The 24,686-nt window shown below is 41.9% G+C and overlaps 2 protein-coding genes across 2 annotated transcripts; one reads left to right on the forward strand and one right to left on the reverse strand.

The window, feature by feature from the left end:
- Window positions 1-3,294: 3,294 nt before the first annotated feature.
- Window positions 3,295-12,044, forward strand: TOR1A (torsin family 1 member A). The gene is made up of 5 exons (XM_043988191.1): window positions 3,295-3,557; window positions 5,815-6,080; window positions 7,605-7,780; window positions 7,867-7,994; window positions 10,584-12,044. The coding sequence occupies exons 1-5, from the start codon at window positions 3,377-3,379 to the stop codon at window positions 10,832-10,834; spliced, it is 1,002 nt and encodes a 333-aa protein (XP_043844126.1). The 5' UTR covers window positions 3,295-3,376; the 3' UTR covers window positions 10,835-12,044.
- A 2,814-nt stretch (window positions 12,045-14,858) lies between these two features.
- On the reverse strand, window positions 14,859-23,029 carry TOR1B (torsin family 1 member B). Its single transcript, XM_043985745.1, is given in 6 exon segments — window positions 14,859-17,199; window positions 18,617-18,744; window positions 20,012-20,187; window positions 21,257-21,522; window positions 22,614-22,941; window positions 22,943-23,029. Coding segments are annotated over 6 exon segments (1,227 nt in total). The 3' UTR covers window positions 14,859-16,957.
- Window positions 23,030-24,686: the final 1,657 nt, after the last annotated feature.

A 24,686-nucleotide genomic window follows, 5' to 3' on the forward strand; every position in this document is an offset into this window, starting at 1 on the left:
TCAATGTAAGATCTTCAAGGGGAGATTTCATTTTTATCTCTGTATTGCTAGTATTTAACCTAGCACACAGTAGGCAGCCCATAGAATGCTTGTTGAATTGAATTTAGCCATGTGACCTATTTTTAGCTTGATCTGCCCAACCACGGCTGTGTGATCTAGCTTCTAGTGCTTCCTTCCTTCCTTCCTGTGTGATCTCAAACAAGTCACAACTTTCCCATGTATAACATGAAGGAGTTGAACACAAGATGGGCTCTTTCTGATCTCCTGGTTTGCCAAATAACGAGTGATACTTGTTAATAGAATTGAAAAGGCTAACAGAGGGCCTCTTCTTGCCTCATTAGGGAGAAGTATTTTCTAGCAACAAGGCTGTGACAGGTTTCTTTGGAGGAATGTGGTCACCAGTGGGCAACACAGAAACATCTAGTCTCCCTTTCTTGTCAAGAATCAAAACCTCAGGTTTTTAAGTGATCTTGGAGCCCAAGTTCCTCATTTTATAGAAGGAGAAACTGAGCCCCATAGAAATTAAGGCAATGTGTAGTGAGAAAAGCATTTAACTTGGACTCGAGTTCATTCAGGCAAAGATGGAGATGCTTCTGGAAGAACCATCATCTAGGCTGCCCAAGGAAAACCCCAAGTTCGGTTCAAGTTTGTATTTGTTGGTCATAATGGTGGTAGGAAAAAAACCACATTTGTAAAACATCACTTGACTGGTGAATTTGAGAAGTATGTGGCCACTTAGGTATTGAGGTCCATCCCCTTGTTTTCCATGCCAAAAAAATTTGGTCTGAGAAGGGTTATTACATCCGAGCTCCGTGTGTCATTTTAATATTTGATGTAACACAGAGTTCTTTACAAGAAGATGCCTAACTAGCATAGGAATATGGTAGGAGTATTTGAAAAATCTCCCTATCAGTTGTGTGGCAACAAGATGGAGTTAAGCTTAGAAAAGTCAAGGCAAAATCCATTGTCTTCTATAGGCACAAAAATCTCCCATATGGTACAGCCAAAAGAGCAGCTAGGTGGGAGATAGACCTGTCCCGGAGTCAGGAAGATCTTACCTCAGAGGCTTCCTAGCCATATATATGATCCTGGGCAAGTCACTCAGCCCTGGTTGCCTCAGCTTCCTCATCTGTAAAATGAGCTGCAAATGGAAATGGCAAATCACTCCAGTATCTTTGCCAAGAAAACCCCAACTGGGGTCACCAGGAGTCAGACAAGACTGAAAAACAATTGTTTTTTTGTTTGTTTGTTTTTTGGTGAGGCAATTGGGGTTGAGTGACTTGCCCAGGGTCACACAGCTAGTAATTGGTAAGTGTCTGAGGCCGGATTTGAACTCAGGTCCTCCTGACTCCAGGGCCAGTGCTCTATCTACTGTGCCACCTAGCTTCCCCAACTGAAAAACAATTGAACAAAAGAATTTCAGTCAAAAGGAACTACAACTTTGAGAAGTCCTTTCTTTGGCTTGTTAGAAAACTTAATGGAGGGGCAGCTAGATGATGCAGTGGATAAAGCAGTGGTCCTGGATTCAGGAGGACCTGAGTTCAAATCTGTCCTCAGACACTTGACACTTACTAGCTTTGTGACCCTGGGCAAGTCACTTAACCCTCATTGTCCCGCAAAAAAAAAAAAAAAGAAAGAAAAGAAAAGAAAACTTAATGGAGATTCTAATTTGGAGTTTGTAGCCATGCCTGCTCTTGAGGCTCCAGAGGTGGTCATGGACCCAGCACTAGCAGCACTGTAGGAATAGGCACTTAGATGACTTGTAAGGGAATGAAACCAGAGCCTTGAATAACTTGTTACCCCTATCCCCTTGGGCATCTAACTTCTCTGGGCCTGACTAATCTGTAAAATGCTGAAAGCTCACTGGTTCTGTAGACCAAGGACCTGAGTTAAATACAACTTCTGTAGCTTACTACCCATGTGACTTTAGGCAAGTCACTTAACCTTCCAGGACCTCAGTTTCCCCATTTGTAACATGAAAAAAGGGGACTAGATGGTCTCTGACTTTCAGAACTTTGACTTGTCAAGATACCCTGGGGAAGTAGAACTCCTTAAAGTGTGGTCCTTACACACTTGGGGGTCTCAGACCTTTTCAGGGGGTCTCTGAGATCAAAAGTAGTTTCCTAATAATGCGTAGATGTTACTTGCCTATTAAAATATTCTTCCCTTTTCCAACTACATATATATGTGAGGCCCTGTTTCCTTCATAACCAAAACTATATCACAATATACAATTCAGAAGCTGATAGAAAAATCTAGCTGTTTTCTATTAAGCCAGAATCTAAAAAGATTTGTAACAATTTTTTTCTCACTAAATTTTCTTTGTTGTGGAAGATGTACTTATTTTTGGTAAAACATATTATTCCTGTTAATTTGTAATGCAGTGTTATTTAGGGAGGGGGGCAGGGCAATGAGGGTTAAATGACTTGCCCAAGGTCACAGGGCTAGTGAGTGTCAAGTGTCTGATGTTGGATTTGAACTCAGATCCTCCTGAATCCAGGGCCAGAGCTTCATCCACTGCACCACCTAGCGGGCCCTACACTGTTATTTTTAAATGAATATATTAAAATTGTATCAGTTTTTAATTCTAGGAGGAAGGGAACAAGTATTTATAAACTATTTTATAAAATATATATATATGCCGGGCATAAGTGCTTTACAAATATTATCTCATTTGATTCTCACAACCACCTTGGGTAGGTGCTATTATTTTTCTCATTTTACATTTGAAGAAACTAAGGCACACAGAGGTCAAATGATTTGTCCAGGCTCATGTAGTCGAATTTGAACTCAGGTCTTCCTGATTGCGGGACTAGCAGCTCCATCCACCGTCACACCTATATTGAGGGCATAACCCATATAGTCACGAGTTTTTTGATGTCCTCAATAATTTTTCCTTTTTTTTTTTTTTTTTTTTTGCGGGGCAATGGGGGTTAAGTGACTTGCCCAGGGTCACACAGCTAGTAAGTGTCAAGTGTCTGAGGCTGGATTTGAACTCAGGTACTCCTGAATCCAGGGCCGGTGCTTTATCTACTGCACCACCTAGCCGCCCCCCTCGATAATTTTTGATCGGGTATAGTGGTCCTGAGACCAAAATCTTCGAGAACCACAAACTTAAGGAATTGGGGGGAGAGAAAAGGATAAAAGGGCAGACGCCGATTTTTTTTTTTGCCCGACTCCAAGATGGCCGATGGTGGCTTCGCCGCCGCTGCCCCGAGGAGGTGCGGGAAGTGCTTCCCTCTTCACAAAGATGGCGGCGGGCGGTAGAGGCGGGGCGGAGCCGGAAGCGGCTCTGGTGGCTACCCGTCATCGGCACCGGCTGAGGCCGTGGCCGTGAGGGCGGGCTCGGTTTGTCTCGGCTCATTGCGGTCCGGGCATGAAGCTGGTCCGGGCCGCCCTGGGCCTGCTGCTGCTGGCGCCGCCCTTGGTGCGGGCGGTGGAGCCCATCAGCTTGGGGCTGGCCTTGGCCGGCGTGCTCACCGGCTACATCTCCTATCCGCGCCTTTACTGCCTCTTCACCGAGTGCTGCGGTCAGAAGCGGAGCCTCAGCCGCGAGGGTAGGGCCGGCCGGGCCGGGAGTGGGGGTGCCAGGGCGCCCGGGGTTGGGGGCGGGGCAGGGGCGCCGACGCCCGCCTCTGCAGCTGCCGTGCTCGTCCCCTTGACTCTTGAGTCTCAGTTTCTTCATCTGTACAATGGGGCGATGGGGACTAAGTGAGCAGCGCCAAAGCCTCTAGTGCTCCCTGCAGGCCGGAGGTCAGAGGTGTGAGGCAGGGAGGCCAGGAAGTATCCAGGGCTGGTCGCTCACCGTGGAACACCCGCAGTGTGGGGAGAAAGCGGGGTCTCCTGGGAGGGCACCATAGATTTTAGGATTTAGAAATCTGGAAAAGACCTTGTAGATCATTTAGTTCAACCCTTTCATTTGACGGGACCGGGAAACTGAGGCCCTTTAGAAGGGACGAATAGCTTGCCCAAGATTCCACAACTGTAGATTTGGACAGTCCGGAGACCTGGGTTAGAATCCTGACTGAAATTTATGAATGAATGAATGAGTGAATAGCTCGTATTTACCGGGGCGCTTTAAGCAGATGTTAGCTCATGTAACCGCTTGGCATGTGTTAACTCATCCCCAAAACCACCTTGGGAGGGTGCGTGCTATTATCCCATTTTACAGATGAAGAAATGGAGGCACGTTCTCAGGGTTACACAGCTGTTAAATGTCAGAGGCAGTGCTTCCGGACTCCAAGACCCCTCCTCCCCCCACCCCACTCTCCACGCAGGGTCCCCTAGCTTCGAAAGAAACAGTCACTGTGCAAAGCAAAAGCAAAATTGAGACGGCTCTTCACCCTACCTGGGAGAGATGAAGTGTGTAGAAGAGTGGTGGCTAGGGAAGGGAGTTTTCGGAAGGCGGTAATCACAACCACAGCACAGTTGGTCAGAGAGGACGCGTCATCCCCTCATCCCCTGTCTCCGGGCCTTTGCCCTGGCTATTCCCCGTGCCAGGATCACCCCCTCTGCCTTATAGGGCCCTTCTCTTCCTTTAAGATGCAGATCAGTTGCTTGCTTCTGCTTGAAGCTTTACCTGGTTCCCTCAAATTCTAGCGCCCTCCCTTCTCAAACCACTGTTTATTTAACTACTTTCAATTTATTGTCTTTATGTCTGTTCCACATATAGTTACATGACCTTGTTATCTTCCCAGTTAAAATGTAAACTCCATGTGAGGAGGTGTTCTTTCATTCATTGCATTTGTATGCCCAGTACCTAGCACGGGGCCTGGTACAATATTTAATAGATGCTTGCTTGCTTGGCATGTGCTTTCCAGAGGAGAAAGAAATGGTAGTATTGATTTGATTATAGTTGCCAAAGGCAGTAGAAGGGGAAGGTAGAGGGTTGCTGGATTAGGTTTAGTACAAGGTAATATTAACCTGGTTTTAAAGAGGAAGAAGCCTCAGTGAGATCCCAAACCTTGTCCAGTTTGACAGGCCTGAGGCCATGCTCCTAATTGGCAAGAACAGACCATAATGAACTGGCGCAGTGGATAGAGCACTGGCTCTGGAGTCAGGAGTACCTGAGTTCAAATCCGGCCTCAGACACATAACACTTACTAGCTGTGTGACCCTGGGCAAGTCACTTAACCCCAATTGCCTCACTAAAAAACCCCAAAAAAACCAAAACAAACAAACAAACAAACAAAAAAGTATCTACCTGAGAAAAGGAAAGATATTGAAAGAAGGGATCTTGCCTCCCTTAGTTGTATAAGTGGTGGCTGGGTCTCCATCTGAGCCTGAAGGGAGGCAATGAAGTAGGGTTAGATTTGGGTACTTCATCTTCAAATGTGATGTGGACATGCAGGAGGTAGAGTCTTGTCTGCCAAACTGATGACAATTTTTGTTCCAGTTTGAAAAAGCAAGGGGGCAGCTAGGTGGCACAGCGGATAAAGCACCGGCCATGGATTCAGGAGGACCTGAATTCAAATATGACCTCAGACACTAGACACTCACTAACTGTGTGACCTTGGGCAAGTCACTTAACCTTAATTGCTCAGGGGGAAAAAAAAGGGAAAAAAGAGAAAGAAAAAGTAAGAAGATGATGAGGCCCTGGAAGTTTGCTGCAGGGAAGAAATTGTAGGGGGTCTTGGGGAAGAGTCCTCCACCATATTTTTGGGGGGCTGAATGGGCAGGTTTTTAAAGTCAGTTGTCAGTCATAGCTGCTCAGCATCCCAGAAGATCCAAACCAACCCATAGCTGGTCCTGTGTTTTATCTCATCTGCAAACCAATTGGTTACTTGCACATGACAAGTTTTGATTTTTCCTCAGCACTGCAGAAGGACCTTGAGAACAAGCTCTTTGGACAGCACCTTGCAAAGAAAGTGATTTTAAATGCTGTATCTGGGTTCATAAGTAACCCGAAGCCCAAGAAACCTCTTACTCTCTCCCTGCATGGATGGACTGGCACAGGGAAAAATTTTGTCAGCAAAATCATAGCCGAGCATATTTATGAAGGTGGACTTAACAGTGATTACGTACACCTATTTGTGGCCACATTGCACTTTCCACATGCTGGGAACATCACACGATATAAGGCAAGAAGATAATTTGGAATCCTTCCCAACAGCACAGGGGTTGGGCTTTGTTTGATGCTTTTGTGTGGGTGGCAATGGAGTTTATGGGATAATATGCAAAAACATGAATGATCCCTGAGAATTTCTGCCTAGATGTCAGTTTTATATTATACTTTGTGCATTCCTAAAGGTTACAGCATTTGGGAGGCTGGTATGTTTAAAGCACAAGAGTAGTTAGAGCTTTGTAATGCTTCCTGAAGAAGTGTCCATGGTGTTGAATTGGTAAGATTGGCATTCAGGTTAGGAATAGAGTGTGACACTGGAAGGGCCTAACCTTAGGGATCTATCTGTTAGAGATGTCCCTTATTTTCCATATGAGGAAACTGAGGCTCAGAGAGGTAAAGTTATTTGTTCAAGCTCACATAGCTAGTTAGTTGAAGCAACCCCTGTTCATGTCACACCATTTCTATTTGATTTTACTCTGCCTTAACAAAAGTATTTTGGGGGGCAGCTAGGTGGCGCAGTGGATAGAGCATCAGCCCTGGAGTCAGGAGTACCTGAATTCAAATCTGGCCTCAGACACTTAACACTTACTAGCTGTGTGACCCTGGGCAAGTCACTTAACCCCAATTGCCTCACTTAAAAAAAAAAAAGTATTTTGGGAGGGTTTTTTTTAGAATGGGTAAGAATAGGGGCAGCTAGGTGGTGTAGTGGGTAAAGCAACAGCCCTGGATTCAGGAGGACCTGAGTTCAAATCCGGCCTCAGACACTTGACACTAGCTGTCCAAAAAAAAAAAGAATACTTAAAGTTTTCTTAATTATTTCTTTTACTGGTGTAGATGTATTAGTATTAGTGTTCTGAGGTCACAAACAATAGAAGCTTCTGCTATTCATTAGGTTATTCTTTTGGGGGGGGGATGTTGCAGAGCAGTGAGGATTAAGTGATTTGCCCAAGGTCACACAGCTAGTAAGTGTCAAGTGTCTGAGTCTGGATTTGAACTCAGGTCCTCCTGAATCCAGGGCTGGTGCTTTATCTACTACACCACCTAGCTGCCCCATTAGGTTATTCTTTTTTTTTTTAATTTTTTTTAGTGAGGCAATTGGGGTTAAGTGACTTGCCCAGGGTCACACAGCTAGTAAGTGTTATATGTCTGAGGCCAGATTTGAACTCAGGTACTCCTGACTCCAGGGCCGGTGCTCTATCTACTGTGCCACCTAGCTGCCCCCATTAGGTTATTTTTAAGTGTACTTTATTTTCTTTTGTATTCAGTAATATTCAATTGGAACCTAAAATGATTTCTCTCCAGATAATCACTAGGATGTTAACATATTCTAAGTCAGTAGTCCATATCTTCCTCATTAGAATACAAAGGATAATTTTCTTCCCCAGTTATGACAAAAGATTAAAAAAGGATTGTCATGGCATTGAAGTGATATCATTAAAAGAAAGATTCCTTAGACATTTCAGCTATTCCCAGGGTAACATTCTGATGTGTTATTATTACTGAAGTCTCCTCTGGGTATTTTTGGTTTGTTGTGATTCAGGACCAGTTACAGTTGTGGATCCGAGGCAATGTGAGTACCTGTGCAAGGTCTATCTTCATATTTGATGAAATGGATAAAATGCATGCAGGGCTTATAGATGCTATCAAGCCATTTCTAGACTACTATGATTTGATAGATGGGATCTCCTATCAGAAAGCCATCTTTATCTTTCTCAGGTAAGATGAAACCTGGAAGAAGTGAAGAATTCTAGATGTCTTAAAAGCAATTGAAGCAAGTCCTTATTTTTATATGTGTTTCACAGCAATGCAGGAGCTGAAAGAATCACAGATGTGGCTTTAGATTTCTGGAGGAGTGGAAGGCAGAGGGAGGAAATCAAGCTGAAAGACATGGAGCAAGCGTTATCTGTGTCAGTCTTCAATAATAAGAATAGTAAGTGGCTCTGTGTGTGTGTGTTTGTGTTTGCAAGTCACACACATATACAAAATGGGTATAGGGAGGGGACTTTGTTGTTTTCCGGTCCTCCTCTCTTCTATGTCTGGAATGTTCTAGATCTTAGTCTGCACATTTGGCAATGTTCACAGTTTTAATTCTTTTTTAAAAAATCATTTTTGGGGGGGCAGCTAGATGGCGCAGTGGATAGAGCACTGGCCCTGGAGTCAGGAGTACCCGAGTTCAAATCCGGCCTCAGACGCTTAACACTCACTAGCTGTGTGACCCTGGGCAAGTCACTTAACCCCAATTGCCTCACTAAAAAAAAAAAAAATCATTTTTTGGTTACATTTTAAGTTCAGAACTGTCTCCTTCCTTCCCCATCTGAGAAGGCCACCATTTGACAGATACACACACATATGTGTATGTGTGCGTATACATATATACGTATATATGAATGTATGTGTGTGGGTGTGTATATAAAACTATACTACACGTACTTCTATTTATTGTTGATCAACTTGCTCACCATTTTTTCCCCATTTACTTTTTTTATATATGTATAATCATGTTAAACATATTTCTACATTAGTCATGTTGTGAAAGAAGAATCAGAACAAAAGGGGAAAACTTCAAGAAAGAAAGAAAAAAGCAAAAAAAGTGAAAATAGTATGGTTCAATCTGCATTCAGATTCCACAGTTCTTTTTCTGGATGTGGAGAGAGCATTTTCCATTATGAGTCTTTTGTAATTGTTTTGAATCATTGTATTGCTGAGAAAAGCCAAGTCTGTCACAGCTGATCATCATACAATGTTGCTGTTACTGTTCTCTTGGTTTTGCTCACTTCACTCAGCATCAGTCCACTTAAGTCTTTCCAGGTTTTTTGGAAATCTGCCTTCTCACCATTTCTTATACCACAATAGTATTCCATTATATTCATATATTACAACTTGTTCAGCCATTCCCCAGTTGATGTGCATCCCCCCAGTTTCCAATTCTTTGCCACCAGAAAGAGAGCTGCCATATTTTTTGTACATGTGGGTCCCTTTCCCTTTTTTATGATCGATTTGAGATACAGACCTAGTAGTGATATTGCTGGGTCAAAGGGTATACACAGGTTTATAGTCCTTTGGGCATAGTTCTAAATTGCTCTCTAGAATGTTTGGATCAGTTCACAACTCTACCAACAATGCATTAGTGTTCCAATTTTCCCACATCTCCATCATTTATCCTGCTCATCATTTCTTACAGCACAGTAGTATTCTATCACAATCATATACCACAATTAATTTAGCCATTCCCCAGCTAATGGGCATCCCCTCTATTTCCAGTTCTTTGCCACCACAAAGAGAGTGGCTATAAATCTTTTTTGTTGTTGTTGTTGTTGTTATTGTTTTATTTTATTTTTTGGGGGGTGGGCAGTGGGGGTTAAGTGACTTGCCCAGGGTCACACAGCTAATAAGGGTCAAGTGTCTGAGGTCGGATTTGAACTCAGGTCCTCCTGACTCCAGGGCTGGTGCTTTATCCACTGTGCCACCTAGCTGCCCTGACTATAAATCTTTTACAACAATTTTTAATAGTTTTTCTATTTTCTTGCTTTAAATCTTTTCTTTCCACTGGGAAAAAAGGGAATTCTATTGGGCTACAATGGCTCTGTTGAGTTGTAGATGTAGACTTCTTCATCTAGAACTATTTTCATATTCCTAACTTTAGCTTTTTATGAAGCTTGATGAATCAGATTCTGTCCCTTTTTTTTAAACTTTTATTTTTTTAAATTAACAAGCATTTCTTTTTATTCCCTCCTACTCCCCACTCATCAACTGAAAACAACAAAAAAGAAACAAAAACAAAACTCTGGTAACAAATAAGTGTAATCAGGCAAATCCTATTCCTCCATTGGCCATGCCCCAAAATACCTGTTTTTTTCTCTGCCCCTGTCAGGTAGTGGGTAGCAGGCTTCATCATTAGCCCTGTGTAGCCATGATTGGTCACTCTACTATCCAGAGTTCTGAAGTTTTTCAGGGTTGTTTGTCTTTACAGTGCTGTTGTTTTGGTATAAATTGTTTCCCTGGTCTTCTCAATTCACTTTGTATCAGTTTAGATAAGACTTCGAAGTTTTCTGTGAAACTAGTCACTTTGTCATTTAATATGGCACAATAGTATTTCATTATATTCATATACCATAATTTCTTCAGTCATTTCCCAATTGATGGGCTCCCCTTCAGTTCTCTGCCACTAAAAGAAGTGCTATATTTTTTCTATATATGGATCCTTTTTCTCTTTCTTTCATATCTTTTGGGTTATGGGCCAAGTAGTAGTATTGATAAGCCAAAGAGTATGTTATCCCTGACTACACAGAATTCTGAGTCAGAGCTAGAAGCAACCTTATGAGTCATGTAGTCCATCCCTCTTATTTTACAGATGAGGAAACAGGCCTAGCTTCCTCAGTTAAATGATTTGCCCAAAGTCACACAGGTCTGGAGTATATGAGGTCAGAATTTGAACCCAGGTCCTGACTGCAAATCCACTGCTTTTTTTCTTGAAGCACATTGATTTTTATCAGTACTGACTTTGTTTTCCCTTTTTTAGGTGGCTTCTGGCACAGTAGCCTAATTGACCGAAACCTCATTGATTATTTTGTTCCATTTCTTCCTCTGGAATACAAACACCTAAAAATGTGCATCAGAGTTGAAATGAAATCTCGTGGCTATGAAGTTGATGAAGATATTGTAACTAGAGTGGCAGAAGAGATGACATTCTTCCCCAAAGAGGAGAGGGTTTTCTCTGACAAAGGCTGCAAAACTGTATACACTAAGCTGGATTATTACTATGATGACTAAATATTTCAGAATGCATTTATTTGCATTGAAAAAGAAAGTACTCAAAATGGAAACACTTGGGCTTTTTTAAAAATTCCTTTTTCTAGATGAGGAGGAAAATTAATTTTAAGTCTTTTATAAAAAAAGGAATTTCTCCTTGCATTTTTTATTCAGAGGAATATCTGCCACAGACATCGAACCTTTTCAAAAGCCTGGATCTGCCCACCTAACTTACAGGGGAACAGCACCATTGAGAGAAGTCACCTGTTACCTAACATGTTTGTAATAGTGCCTATGATTTTTTTTAAATCATGCTTTAATTACAAGTTTCTGTTTCAAGGAGAGACAAGCAAGTTTTATTTAAGATGTGATGAGTTGACTCAAAATAGTTTTTAACATCATGAGAAATTAATTATCCTTAAGTCTAAATTTTGAGGTTTTGAGAGTTTACAAAAAAAAAAAAATCTTGATAATGATCATGTCTTTAGTACAGAAACATAAACATTAGTGATCCGGAAAGCATTCCCTAGCTTTGTGTCAGTGTAGCCCAGTGGCAGGAATAGGGAGAAAGCAGTTGGTCAGAAGGGGGTAATTGAAGCTGTCTTGTCAGTCTGCCCACAGGAGCTGGTTTTAAAGAAAAGGAAAAATACATGAGAAGATGAATTTTTGAGGCCATTCATTGTCACAATAAGCCTTAAAATGTCTTTTCAAGGAAGTCAAATTCAGCATGGTGGTACTAAAATAACTAAGTAACAGAACTTTTATGAGGACTGAAACAGTGAGTTTGTCAAAACAGGATTGTTCTTCAAATGAAAAGTAGGGTGGTATTCTGAATGTATTCCCAGTGTATGACTTATGAAAAGGCCAAATCACATGTTCCATCCATGCCCATCTCACTCTCCTCATGATGCCCTTGCTCCGAAGGAGCAACCATACTACTTATGTACCTGCTTTCCATATTTATATGTGGTGGGTTCTGCCATATTTTAAGCCTTTCTCTACAATTACCAATTTTTGCTTTTCTGATCAAGAGATGAAATACATCCTCTTCTCCCTCAGCCCCAAAACCTTGGAAAATATACATGCATCTAATAAAGATGCTGAGAATAGTGTTTTTATTTATAAATACAAATAACTGGTTTTTTCAATAAAAACTGATTTTCTAGTTTGTGAATACATTTCTTTTTTTTTAAATTAATAAAGTATTTTATTTTTTCCTGTTACATGTAAAGATAGTTCTCAATTTTTGTTTATACAAGCTTTACAATTTCAGATTTTTCTCCTTCCCTCCCCTAGACAGCAGGTAATCTGATATAGGTTATATATATATATATATACACACACACACACACTTAATAACATTAATCCTATTTCTGCATTAGTCATGTTATAAGAGAAAATGATGAAAAACCTCAAAATAGAAAAAAACAGCACCAAAAACAAAAGAAATAGTATGGTTCATTCAGCATCTATACTCCACAGTTCTTTTTTTTTTTTTCTTGGATTTGGAGATCCTCTTCTATCATGAGTTCCCTGGAACTCTTCTGTACCACTGCATTGGTGAGAAGAATATAGTCCATCACAGTAGGTCAACACACAATGTTGATGATACTGTGTACAATGTTCTTCTAGTTCTGCTCATCTTACTCATCATCAGCCCACGTAAGACCCTCCAGGTTTCTCTGAACTCCTCCTGCTCATCATTTCTTACAGCACAATAGTATTCCATTGTATTCATATACCACAACTTGTTCAGCCATTTCCCAATGGATGGGCACCCCCTCAACTTCCAGTGAATACATTTCTTCCGTGAAAAATAGGCCCTGTAAGTCCTTGCCTTTCACACTGCACAAATCATTAAGATACATAAACTACTGGTTAGAATGAAGATGAAAATCCTGAACATTTGCCTCATAGCCGGAAGAGATTATTATGAAACAACTTTGTAGAGTACTTTACCTCGTAGAGACACACCCTCCTTTTGGTAATGTGTTTCTAGGAAGTTGCATAAATTAAGTCACAATAGTTGGCTGTTTAAAAGATCTTAGCAGGGGGTTGGTTTGTAAAGTGTCATCTAGGAATCATAGTCTTGGAATTGGCTTTTGGAACGGACCTTAGTGGGTCGTCTAGTCTGACCTCATCCCTAGATCTTAACTTTAGAATTTCACTGACCGATGATCATTTAGCCAAGATGCAAATGATAACAGAATATATTACTTTGCCATGTTAGGAAACCAGTGCTCATAGAGCATAGATCTGCCTTGTTCTAACTTCTACTCATTGGCTCCAGTTCTGAATGCTTTTGCTACAAACAGATCTGATCAGTGCGCTACAAATTGCCACTGGGGTTGTGAGCTAGAAGGGACTGATCTTGCCTCTCCCCCTTTCCCCTTACTTTACAGATAAATGGGGGATGTAACTTGCTTAAAGTCACACAGGTTCCCAAGTAATAGAATTGGGATTCAAACCCGGATCTTTGGACATTAAAGCCAGTACTTTTCCTCCTAATTCACACTAAAGAGTCCTTCAAATATATGAAAGCATTGGTGCATCTCAGATCAGCAGAGGTCATGCCTGAGTTTAGGAGGGCCTTTACATGTCCAGCAACAGAATTTCTTGGTTCCAAGAGGCAGCACGGTCGAGTTCCAAGATTTGGTGTTCCAAGACTGATTTGAATCCAGACTTTGGTACTTAATAGCCGACAGGCCGAATGATTTTACTGTAAGGGCCAAATTGAATATGAGGAGTGTTAATTAGGCGGCTCACCATAATATTGGGATAAGAAAGGAGATTAACAGCCTTTAAAAACAAAACAAAACAGGGTTTATTAATGGGAACAAATTCAAAACACAAGCAAGGTTAATAGAACTAGGGACAAATAAAAAGGGAATAGGGGAACAAAAAAGATACAATCTGCAACTCACCACCACCCGGAAATCAGCAATTTCAAAGAGAACCCATTGCACAGTGTTCCAGCGTCTCCCTGCACCACTCATGCCAGAGTGTCTTTTCTCCTCCCTTCTCTCTCCCAGAAGCCCCCCATCTACAGGAAACCAGGCCTTCCACACACATAGCCCGGAGCTAATTTTGTCTGGCAGCCCTGATTGACAGAATCAACAGATGGCTCTACACTACAAAAACCAGCCCCCCCAGCTTCCGGACACCGAAGATCACCTGACTGTCCTCACCGGGCTTCCAGTCATAATTTGGCCAGGCCCATGCAGGTTCGCAGGTGTCCAATGTGAGCCAGAGTGCATGGGTGTGTGCACCAGGGCCTCCAATCCCAGCCAAAGATGGGGTCACAGAAACCCCAAATCACAACCAATTCCTTACATTACTCACTTGAGCCTGTTTCCTTCTCTAAAAATGAGGATAATCTCTTCTTAGGGTGATATGACAAAAGTGTTTTGTAAGACAGTGCTATTAAATTGAATTATTATGACACCAAGAAACATCAATTTGTTTTTCACTAGGTTTTCACACTTTTTGTAGATAATAGTTCTTTCCTGTACTTTTTTTTTGGTGAGGCATTTGGGGTTAAGTGATTTGCCCAGGGTCACACAGCTAGTGAGTATCAAGGGTCTGAGGCTGGATTAGAACTCAGGTCCTCCTGAATCCAGGGCTGGTGCTTTATCCACTGTGCCACCTTGCTGACTCCCCACTTTTCTGTACTCTTAAACATTATTCCTACTAATAGCTAGCATTTGTATAGCACTTTAAGGTTTGCAGAGAGCTTTACAAATATTTTATCTAGAAAAAAATTTTGCAAGTTCTGATGAAAACATTGTATGTAACAATTCTAATTTCCCAATCCACTGACCCTGTGTGAATGAACTCATCTTAGGTATGGGGAATCTGCCTAGTATCATTGGGCTGTTAGGAAAAAAAAAATACAGAGACCTGAAATAAGGCTAAAGTTGTTATTTCCCAGGCAGTGACAGCCCATGGTAAAGCATCTCATCAAAACTGTGAGTTTAATTAAAGAATCAGTAAACAAGTACTTTTTGTTAAAAATTGCTAAATAACAAACTACCAAAAGACATTATACATCAAATGATAAAATTTTAGCTTTATTTGATTTTTATTCTTAGTTTAAAATTCTCATTCACATCTTTTAAAGGAACACTTAAAACCACAGGACAGAGGGTTGCAGGATTTCAAAGTTATAAATCAGAAACAACAGTCCAAAGGCCTAAGGTTACTAACGCGTTCAGTTTATTGCATCAGAATAAACAGGTCACCACCTGACCAACCACCAACAAGGTGATTAAAGTAGCCAGCTGTTCCAATTTGAGAATATATATTAAAAATGTAGAAAGTACTATCCTGGGGGTAATTTTATTGAAAGACAAGTTTAGTGCTTTAAAATTTTTCCAATCCTTTAACATATAAAAACATTCGTTCTATAACTTTCTTTTTTTTTTGTGGGGCAATGGGGGTTAAGTGACTTGCCCAGGGTCACACAGGTACCAAGTGTCAAGTGTCTGAGGCCAGATTTGAACTCAGGTACTCCTGAATCCAGGGCCGGTGCTTTATCCACTGTGCCACCTAACTGCCCCTCATTCTATACCTTTCTTACATGTATAAAAAGGCTGCACAATTAATTAGTTGCACTGCAACTATAGTACCCACATGTACTAGAATAAAAAAAAACACAACACAAACTTTTCTTCCCTCAAAGAGGCAGCCAACTCAGTCCATGTAGGGGAATTGATAAGATTCAGGTTTCCATGGCAATGCAGACCATAACCAGTCACCACATCAGATCTCAGTTTTCATTCACACTACAATAAAGTTAGTAATAAGAATCCAAACTACACTTGAGTTTAAGAATATGTATGGAGAAAATGATACACTATAACTCCATTCTATACCTTCCCTTATATCAAGTAAGCAGTTTCTTGTACCTCTCATGTATTTCAGCTTACACTTTTTTTTTTTTTTGAGGCAATTGGGGTTAAGTGACTTGCTTAGAGACACACAGCTAGTATGTGTCAAGTGTCTGAGGCCATATTTGAACTCAGGTCCTCCTAAATCCAGGGCCGGTGCTCTATCCACTGCGCCACCTAGCTACCCCTGTATTTCAGAACTATCAAAAATATCCGTTGACTTGCAATTAACAATCTTTTACTGATGTGAGTCACTTGAATGTTCATACGAAGTACGAGTCATCCCCCATTAATGAATAAATCCTATGGATTTCATACTAGATTTACAGGCCAAGATTGACCCTGATCTAAGTTGTAACAGACAGGAAGTACCTGAGTGCTGGAAATAGTGACCCAATTTTAGAACCACATTGGTCTCAAAGTGATTTAACAGGTAACAGTTTGGAGATGTATTTCAGGGACTTTAGGTTGAAGTTTAGAGGTATAATGTAGGTTCACCAGAAAAGTGTGTGAGAGCATCAGGAACTGGGCACTGGATCAATAGGCCTTGTTTGCATTAGGTGACCTCAATGCTCCACGTCATCGTAGGAAGAGGAATGGACAGACTAAAAGGTCAAAGAGATCCTGTCCTCCACTCTGGAAACACTTCGAAGTTAATACCACGGGCTGATTATGAAATAAGATAGGTTCCCTTAATGGCACAATTCACTGAGCTCAAGAGGTTTAGGCACATGTGGCCATGTACGCTCACCTGGTATCCTTTGTATTATGGAGTGCTCTAGATTTTAAATGACCATTGTTTGTTCTGTATGTCAAGAGCAGAAAGTAAACGGAATAATCCAACCTAAAATTCCTCACATGAACACCTAATGTTATCTGGATGCATCAGGGCCAGCCCCAAGGAACTCCCTTCAGTTAAGACAGTAATTCTGATACACAGCAGGTGTTAATGGAGTCAGCAATAATTCCAATTATTTTGCAAACACAAATAGTTGTAAAGGCCACTTTTGGCAATGTTGGGCATGATGAACTTGAGTTGAATTTTTCAAGTCCCATCTTCAATTGAAAATGAACACTTGGGCTGCAAAGTTCTTTAGTGATACGTTGTAAAAATCCACTCTTCTTAGAAAGCTACCTTTTCTAACAGTCAGTAAGTGCAAATGTGCAGACTCCTGAAAAGGGTCTTCAAAAGTGCTTCAAGAAAAGCCAGGCCTAGTTGGCTGCATCTTCTGGTCACCTCTCTTCCAGTAAGAGCTCAGTAAAAATCTAGTCTTGTCTGCACTGTCTTGCAGCCCTTATCGGAGTAGATTTTCTCTTCTTTGGGGAAATATGTCATTTCATCTGCCACTTTTGTGACAACCTCTTCATCTATGGTAAAACCCCTTGATTTCATCTCTGCCCTCACACACATTTTCACATGTTTGTACTCCAAGGGCAGAAATGGAACAAAGTAATCAATGAGGCTCTTGTCTATCAGGCCACTGTGCCACAAGCCACCTATGAAACAAACCACAATTGTGTTAGATGAAAATCAAGGAAAAATGACAATCAAGCTATGGCTGATGATTCATAAATAGTTCAACAATACCATAAAGATATGTCATTTTAGCAGTGTGGCTATTGCCTTTGATCAACAGCTAACAACATTCTCTCTATAACTTAGTATTATAGTCTTCAGGGATTGCTTTGGTGGAAAAATCATCACCATATGACTGAATACCGGGTGATGAACCACTCCAAATTTATTATGGCTGGACATCAGATAAGAGACCCAATCCACCAATGGGTTCATTCTCTGTTTCCATCTTGGTAGGGCCTTCCAAAACTTATTCTCTGCTGACAGCCTTTGAGAACCCAGAACCAGCCTGATGATGAGACAAAGGGGTAGGACTTCAGTGGTGTTAAATAAATAACTTCCAAGAGAGGCAGAAAAGTGGATAGAGATAGCCTCAAGGCCAGCAGACTGGGTTTCAAATCTCATCTCTGACACATACTGCCTCTCAGAACCCTAGGCAATTCTCTATAACAATAGGTTGCAGGAAATGCCAGTCTACATTGGTATAAAGAGTTTCCTTTGCTGGGAATTCCTTATGCCAATGAAATCACAAGTCCATTCCCTATCTTAAATAGCCTTAAAAAAACAATGGAATTTGGGTACTAGTGATGTCACCTATAAAGAGATAACATGTTAGGTCTTCTTCAGTTACTCCTGTTTGAACATGTCAATCCTGATCATAGCATCTCCTGTTCACTCAGTAGTAGATTTTATACATAATTTTTTTTTTCATTTGTTGTTGTTGAAGGGGCCAGTGAAAGAGAAAAGATGCAAATAACTGAGAATGTGATGTTTTTGATCAGGCAAAGTCTTGTGTGTCCAAGAACATCCTGAGATGCAATCCTGATTTGGCTAGCTATTGGCGGCTCTTTATGATATGGAGGGCAAGTCATGCCACCTTTCCAGGATTATTTCCTTCTCTGTAAAATGAGGGGATGAACTAGATCATCTCCAAGATGTAAAATTCTATTATCCTAGAAACGTTTTCATTGACCAATGAGAAAACTTGCAGATGTGTAGCATCTGATGTCTTTCTTTTTTTATTTTTTCAGGGCAATGAGGGTTAAGTGACTTGCCCAGGGTCACACAGCTAGTAAGTATCAAGTGTTTGAGGCTGGCTTTGAACTCAGGTCCTCCTGAATCCAGGGCCAGTGCTTTATCCACTGTCCCACCTAGCTGCCCCCGATGGCTTTCAATAAATATTTATTCCATCAGTGAATAAAAAGGAGGTTGATTCAGCTTCACATGGGAGAGGAAATAGTCAAACCAAGTCTAAGAGTAAAATTTCAGATTAAAAAAAAAAATTCGTGTGAAGAGAAGACTTTTGGCCAAGTCAAAGGGATCTTTATCCATACTTACTGTTTTTATTATTGAAGACTCCTAGAGACAGCACAGGCTCCAAGTCTTTGAGCTGAATGTCTTCCCTCTTTTTTCCGGCCATCCAAAAATCAAGGGCCGTTCTGGTTATAAGATCACCTCCTGCATTGCTGATTTGGGGAGGAGGGGAGAGAGGGGGATAAAGGAGAAGAAAGGCTTAAAGTAATGCTTTTTTTAGAACCCAGAATAAAACAAAGGGACTGTTCTACTATTTATTTTTCATTGAACAAACATTTACTAAGCAACAATAAATGTAAGGTACTCTGTTGGATGCTGTCAAAAAGTCTGTCCTCATCTACAGGAGCTTACTCTCTATTTCTATGGAGAATACTGTAATGTAGACACTATATCCTTAATGTCTTTTGTAACCCCTAATGTCGACTTGTATGGGCTAGGCATTTGACGAACACCTATTTACAATACTTTGATATTTAATAGTAGGCTGGGAAGTTTTCCCCTTAATTCACTTAGAAAGGCCTGGCTAAGTACAAATGTTCTGAATGTTAGAAAGCTCAGCTGTCATGCCCAAGATGCCAAATTTATTCAAGGCTTGGTTCTATCAAGTATCAAAGTTGAAATTTTCTCTTCAATGTAATTTTTTGGGGTATAGGTATAGTTCATGTTGTACTATGACAAACTATAAATTCAATTCTTATTTATCAAGTGATTGTAATTGTACTGATGGACCTGGATGTATGTATTCAGGAATCCTACTGCAAGACCTTTGGTAAAGCAAGAAACAAACAAACAAAACTCTATACCTCCCCCTCCCCTCTCAACCCTCTAAAATAGAAATAATCACTATTTATCTGCATGATTAGATTTTTTTTTGTAAGCAGGCAACCTTGCCCCTTCATTGTTATGAAATATGTTTAAAATATCAATATTGGATTGATATTGGTGACAATAATTATGATATTTATATGATTATGATATTAACATGTCATGACAAAATTCCACTGAAATGTTACAGAAGCTGATGCGAGGAAAGAGCACTGGCTCCTGAGGTAAGAGGCCACAGGTTCAAATGTGAGCTCTGCCACCATTCTGACCCCAGGCAGGTCCTTGATCTCTCTGGGTCTATTTCCTCATCTGTAAAATGGAGCTGGACTAGAAGGCCTGAGGTACATTCCACCTAAGTCTATGCTTCTGTGACGACTTTGTATTCCCATACCCCATATACCGTAACCCTGGCACAAAGAGGGTTTCCAGTTTAATCAACTTCAATCTTCTCTCACAGACCGTCAATGTAAAATTGAATGTGGACCAGACAGAGGCAGAAGGGTCTTGTCTCAGCATTTATGGAATGAAGGAAAAAAATTCAGAATTATACGACCCACTAAAAGAACAAGGCAAATCTCTCCCCCACATTCTAACCTGAGGAAGATAAAGATGGCTTTCCGATAAGAGATCCCGTCAACTTGTTCATAGTAGTCTAGAAATGGCTTGATGGCATCAATGAGCCCACGATGCAATTTATCCATTTCATCAAATATGAAAACAGATCTTGCACACGCACTCACATTCCCCCGAATCCACTTCTGCAGCTGCTCCTGTACCAAGAGGAAAAAGATATGAAACCCTGCATGGGAAGGAAGTGAGGGCAGAGGGAGTGGGATTGCGCTGAAGTAGGGCTGAGACGGAAGAGCATTTTTGACACTCACCATTGAGCTCTCTTCTTTCTATGGTACTTTGAGCTTTGTAAAGCGTTTTAATAGATTACCTCACGTGAACCTTGCAACTTTAAAAGGCAAATACTAAAGGTGGTATTATCTCACTTTACAGATGGGAAATCATGGAAGACAGTTAATAAGCAATAGGTCTGAATGCACTTCCAGATTCCTAAATGAAAGATAGTAACACTTTAAAAAGATCTTTTTTTCCCCTAGGAGGTTATATTAAAAAATCACATTCATCTATTTTCGCTAACCTTACCAAGATCAGGAAAAGATCTGGAAGGAAAGCAGTTTTCTTTCTCAAATTCTTCTATAATTTTGGTTTCTTTTCTTTTTTTTTTTTTTTTGCAGGGCAATGAGGGTTAAATGACTTGCCCAGAGTCACACAGCTAGTTAAGTGTTAAGTGTTAAGTGTCTTGAGGCTGGATTTGAACTCAGGTCCTGAATCCAAGGCCAGTGCTTTATCCCCTGCCACCTAGCTACCCCCTTGGTTTCTATTTCTTAAAGGATGCTATGGTAACGAGACTCTGTAACAGCACTTCCTTGTTCAGTAAAGTTTCTATTTCTTATAAGCAACAACTCAACTACAGGGGCAATAAACTCCTTTGGGAAGTTATTTATTTCCGTTCATAACAGAACACAAACACACAATATAAAGTTTAACCTAATGGACAGTTTCAAAGAAACGAAATGGAAAAAAGTCCCTAAGGGGCAGGTGAATGGTGCTTTTGAGTTTCACCTTTAGCCAAGTTAGTTCCATAAAGAGAATAGAAATGAAGACAACACAAAAGAAGGGGAGGGTAGCAAGAAGTTATCACTATAAGGGACTAAGAAATACAGATCTCAAAGGAGATCAGGAGTACTGCAACAAAGAAGCATGAGTGAGCAGGCTATCAATATTGGGATTCAGTGCATCTGTGGATGGGAAAGTAATTGATTCTCTTGCCTGATACAATTTTATCTCCTGCTCATGCGGGAAGTGCAGAGTAGAAACAAACAGGTGGACGAAGTTACTCTTGAGTCCTTTTGGGTGAAGGTTTTCAGCCACGATCTGACTGACAAAGTTCTTGCCTGTGCCAGCCCAGCCATGTAAAGAGAGACTCAGTGGTTTCTTTGGATTCTTGTTGTTCCTGAAGCCAGTCAATGCTTTGAGAATCACCTCTCTAGCTAGGTGCTGTCCAAACAGTTTCTCTTCTAAATCTAACTTGAGCGCTGAATCAGCCACCCCAGGAATAAAGAGAGAGAGAGAGAGAGACACATTAAATAACAGATCAGGGAGGGTGATGACAATTGGCCCAGCTTTTACTTGGGGTTCTTGGACAAGGTTAGCAATCAAAAGTAAATGACTTAGAAAGCTCCATAGATAACAAGCCTAACAATGCATGCTAATGCCTTAGAAGCCCCATAGATAAAGCCTAACTATGCATGCTAAATGAAGCCACTTCATAAACACATTCAGAATCATTCCATGATTGTATCCCCAAAGTGTTTTTCTTAAATCTTCATTCATATTAGCCATGTTTATCCTAAAGCAAAGCACTCAAACCTATCACTACTTTCTTACCAGTTTTTCTCGAAGAGTGCTCTGCAAAGGACTGCCCCAACTACACCTCTTCTGTGCCCGAGCAAACAAACCAAGCGTAAGAGTTCCCTTTGGACCAGATTCCAAGAGGGTTCTTGTTCCAAAAGTTTACCAAGACTAACCTTTACAGAGAAGGCTAAGGGGAGAGCACGTATGACAAGTATCACTCGCAAATTTCAGTTTCTTTTGACTTCTAGAATTTAAGTTCTTATCTGAGTTCTCATTGGTTAGGGTAAAACCAGCCAATACCTCTGCAATCTGCAACCTAAAGCCAAGTGTCAAACTCAGATAAAGTCAGGCATTGTGGAAAAGGTGCAGACAATAAACGCTGCAGCCCAGGCTTTCACTTTCTATTTTCTTTTACTTATACAGCTCCAATTCACACCCTTACCGGTCCCTCCCCAGACCCCTAAACTAAACGACATTCCTAATTTTCTTCAATCCACTATCTTAACTTCTTGTTTTAAGAGTTGCATTTCTCCCCCTCACCCCTTCCTCCCCTCTTTCCTCCCCAGTCCCACGGCCACCCTCTTGGGGGCCGCGATCCCGCCCATTGGCTGCACGATCCATCATACCCTGAATTCCAAAGATTCTGCCTGGCAGCAGACTTCGCCCCCCCAATATTGTCGGCCTGTTGGTCGGGGATGCCCCCGCACGCGCACGCCGCCCTCCCCAGGATCCCCGGGCCGCCCCGGCCCCCAGCCCGGCCGCAGCCCGCTACCGGAGGCGTTGAGCGGCTGCTCCTCGCGGCAGCACTCCACGAAGCGGCAGTAGAAGTTCGGGGAGGAGAGGTAGCCGGTGAGGGCTGAGGCGGCCCCGATGGCGATCCCCACGCTGATGGGCTCGAATGGCTTGGTCCCCGGTACCATAAGCAGTAGCAGAAGCAGAAGCAGAAGCAACGGCGGCGGTGGCGGAAGCGGCAGTAGCGCCGACCGCTGGAGCGGTCCCATCGCGAACGCGAACACGCTCTGCAGCCCGGGCTCCATGAGCCGGGCTTTTGAACAGGACGTCACTTCCGTTTGTCCGGAAAGGCGCGTGAAGTCCTCTTCATGCGACGCCATCTTTGTTAAGAACGGAGGAGGAGCCGAACCTCTCGCCTAGCTTCCGCCATTTTTGTGAGGGGCTGGTGGTGGCCATTTTGGCGGAAGTGTGGGACGAATCTTCCTGCTGGTTTCGTCCAGGCCACTAAACTTTCCGACTGTCCAACCTCACGTGTCTGCAAGCCGAACAATTGTTTTTCTGGGACCTGCGGGGTCTTCTGGTTCACCAGAGCCTCTATACTCCTGGGCGAGGGCGATGGACCATGGTGCACCAGGGAGCCCTGAGATGCCAGAGAGGCAGCTATAGCTCTGGACTTGTAGTAGAGTGGGAGGAGCTCTACCTTGTAAGGCCCTTGGACCAAGTTCAAATCCCCACTCATCTGCCTGTGACCTGGATTTGAGTCACTTCACTTCTTTGAACCTCAGTTTCCTCATCTGTAGAATGAGGAGGTTGGGCTAGATCATCTCCCTAGGGTCTTGTTCTGGTCCTAAACCTGTGACCTGAAATCAAGAAGACATGGATTTGAATTATCATAACTTTTGTTAACCTCAAAATTAATGAAATAATCAATATAGGAGAAATAAGGTCTTTAATCTTAATTGGGAGGAAAGGAAGAATGCTAGGAATACCCAAAGATGGGAACTGAGGACTGAGGTTTATATGGGGTAACAGGACAAAGAACTCTGAGACTGCCCTAGAGTTAAGTAGCTTCTATATGAAATAGAAATTACTTACTGTAAATGGATCATTTTCATAATAACCTAAATTCCGGGAGTAAGGTGGTGCATCTTTGGGAGGGGATTGTTTGTTTGGAGGAATTCCACAAGAGGAGAGTCTGGAATTGACGAATATTGGTTAGCCCCAGGCAGTTCATTGGCCTGGGAAGGGGGGGAGTAGGTGGGGATCAGTCCGGTCTTTATCAACAACTTTATCAAGTTGTCTTTATCATTCACCATGTGACAAATTACTTAATTTCCCTCCTGTATAAAATGGAGAGAGGTAGTAATATGTACTATAGCCCTCCCTCATCTTGGGGTTGAGGTGATCAGTTCAGAAGGAAGTGTATATAAACTACTTTTTAAACCTTGCTTTATCCATAATAACTGTCATGGGGAAAATGGGGTAGGGGGTTAGGAATAGGGGTAGGGGTAGGGGTTTGGGGTCCTTAGGAATTCCTCTTTAAAGAATTACACTCTCTTCCACACAAAAGCAGTTAGAATAAGATGGTAGTTTATTTTGGGGCTGAGGAAGGGAAGGAAAGGGAAGGGAAAGGGAAGGGAAGGGAAAGGAAAGGAAACCATAAAAAAAATTCTTGGATTTCTCATGAGGAGAAAGGCATGGCACAAAGCGTGTGGCTCTGAGATACCAATCTCCTCCAGCAGGAGACAGGTAGATACTTTTATAGAGGACTGATGGGGGTGACCATCTGACTGTGGAAAGTTCCTTTAGTGAGGGAGGACCATCCCCCACTGGTGGTGGCTGGAGGAATTGGGTGAGGGGTGGCTGCAGATCTCTCAAGCCATCTCCTCAGGACACAAAGGAAGCAGCCACACCTAATCTTATTACCCCAGGGTTGAGGGAGACTAGAATGAAGGGTGGGGGTCAAGAAGTTAGCTCAGTCCAATCTGGTTCCACTTTATCTCTCTAGGTGTGTCTGTTCTCTGGTTTAGTTTCTCAAGAAGAAGGTTCTTTGATGTGCCCCAGAGAACTTCTGGGGTGCTCTGGGTTTGAGGTAGGGGTTCTTAGGAATTCC

This window comes from Dromiciops gliroides, chromosome 2 (assembly GCF_019393635.1).
Source record: "Dromiciops gliroides isolate mDroGli1 chromosome 2, mDroGli1.pri, whole genome shotgun sequence".
Taxonomy (NCBI): Eukaryota; Metazoa; Chordata; class Mammalia; order Microbiotheria; family Microbiotheriidae; genus Dromiciops; species Dromiciops gliroides.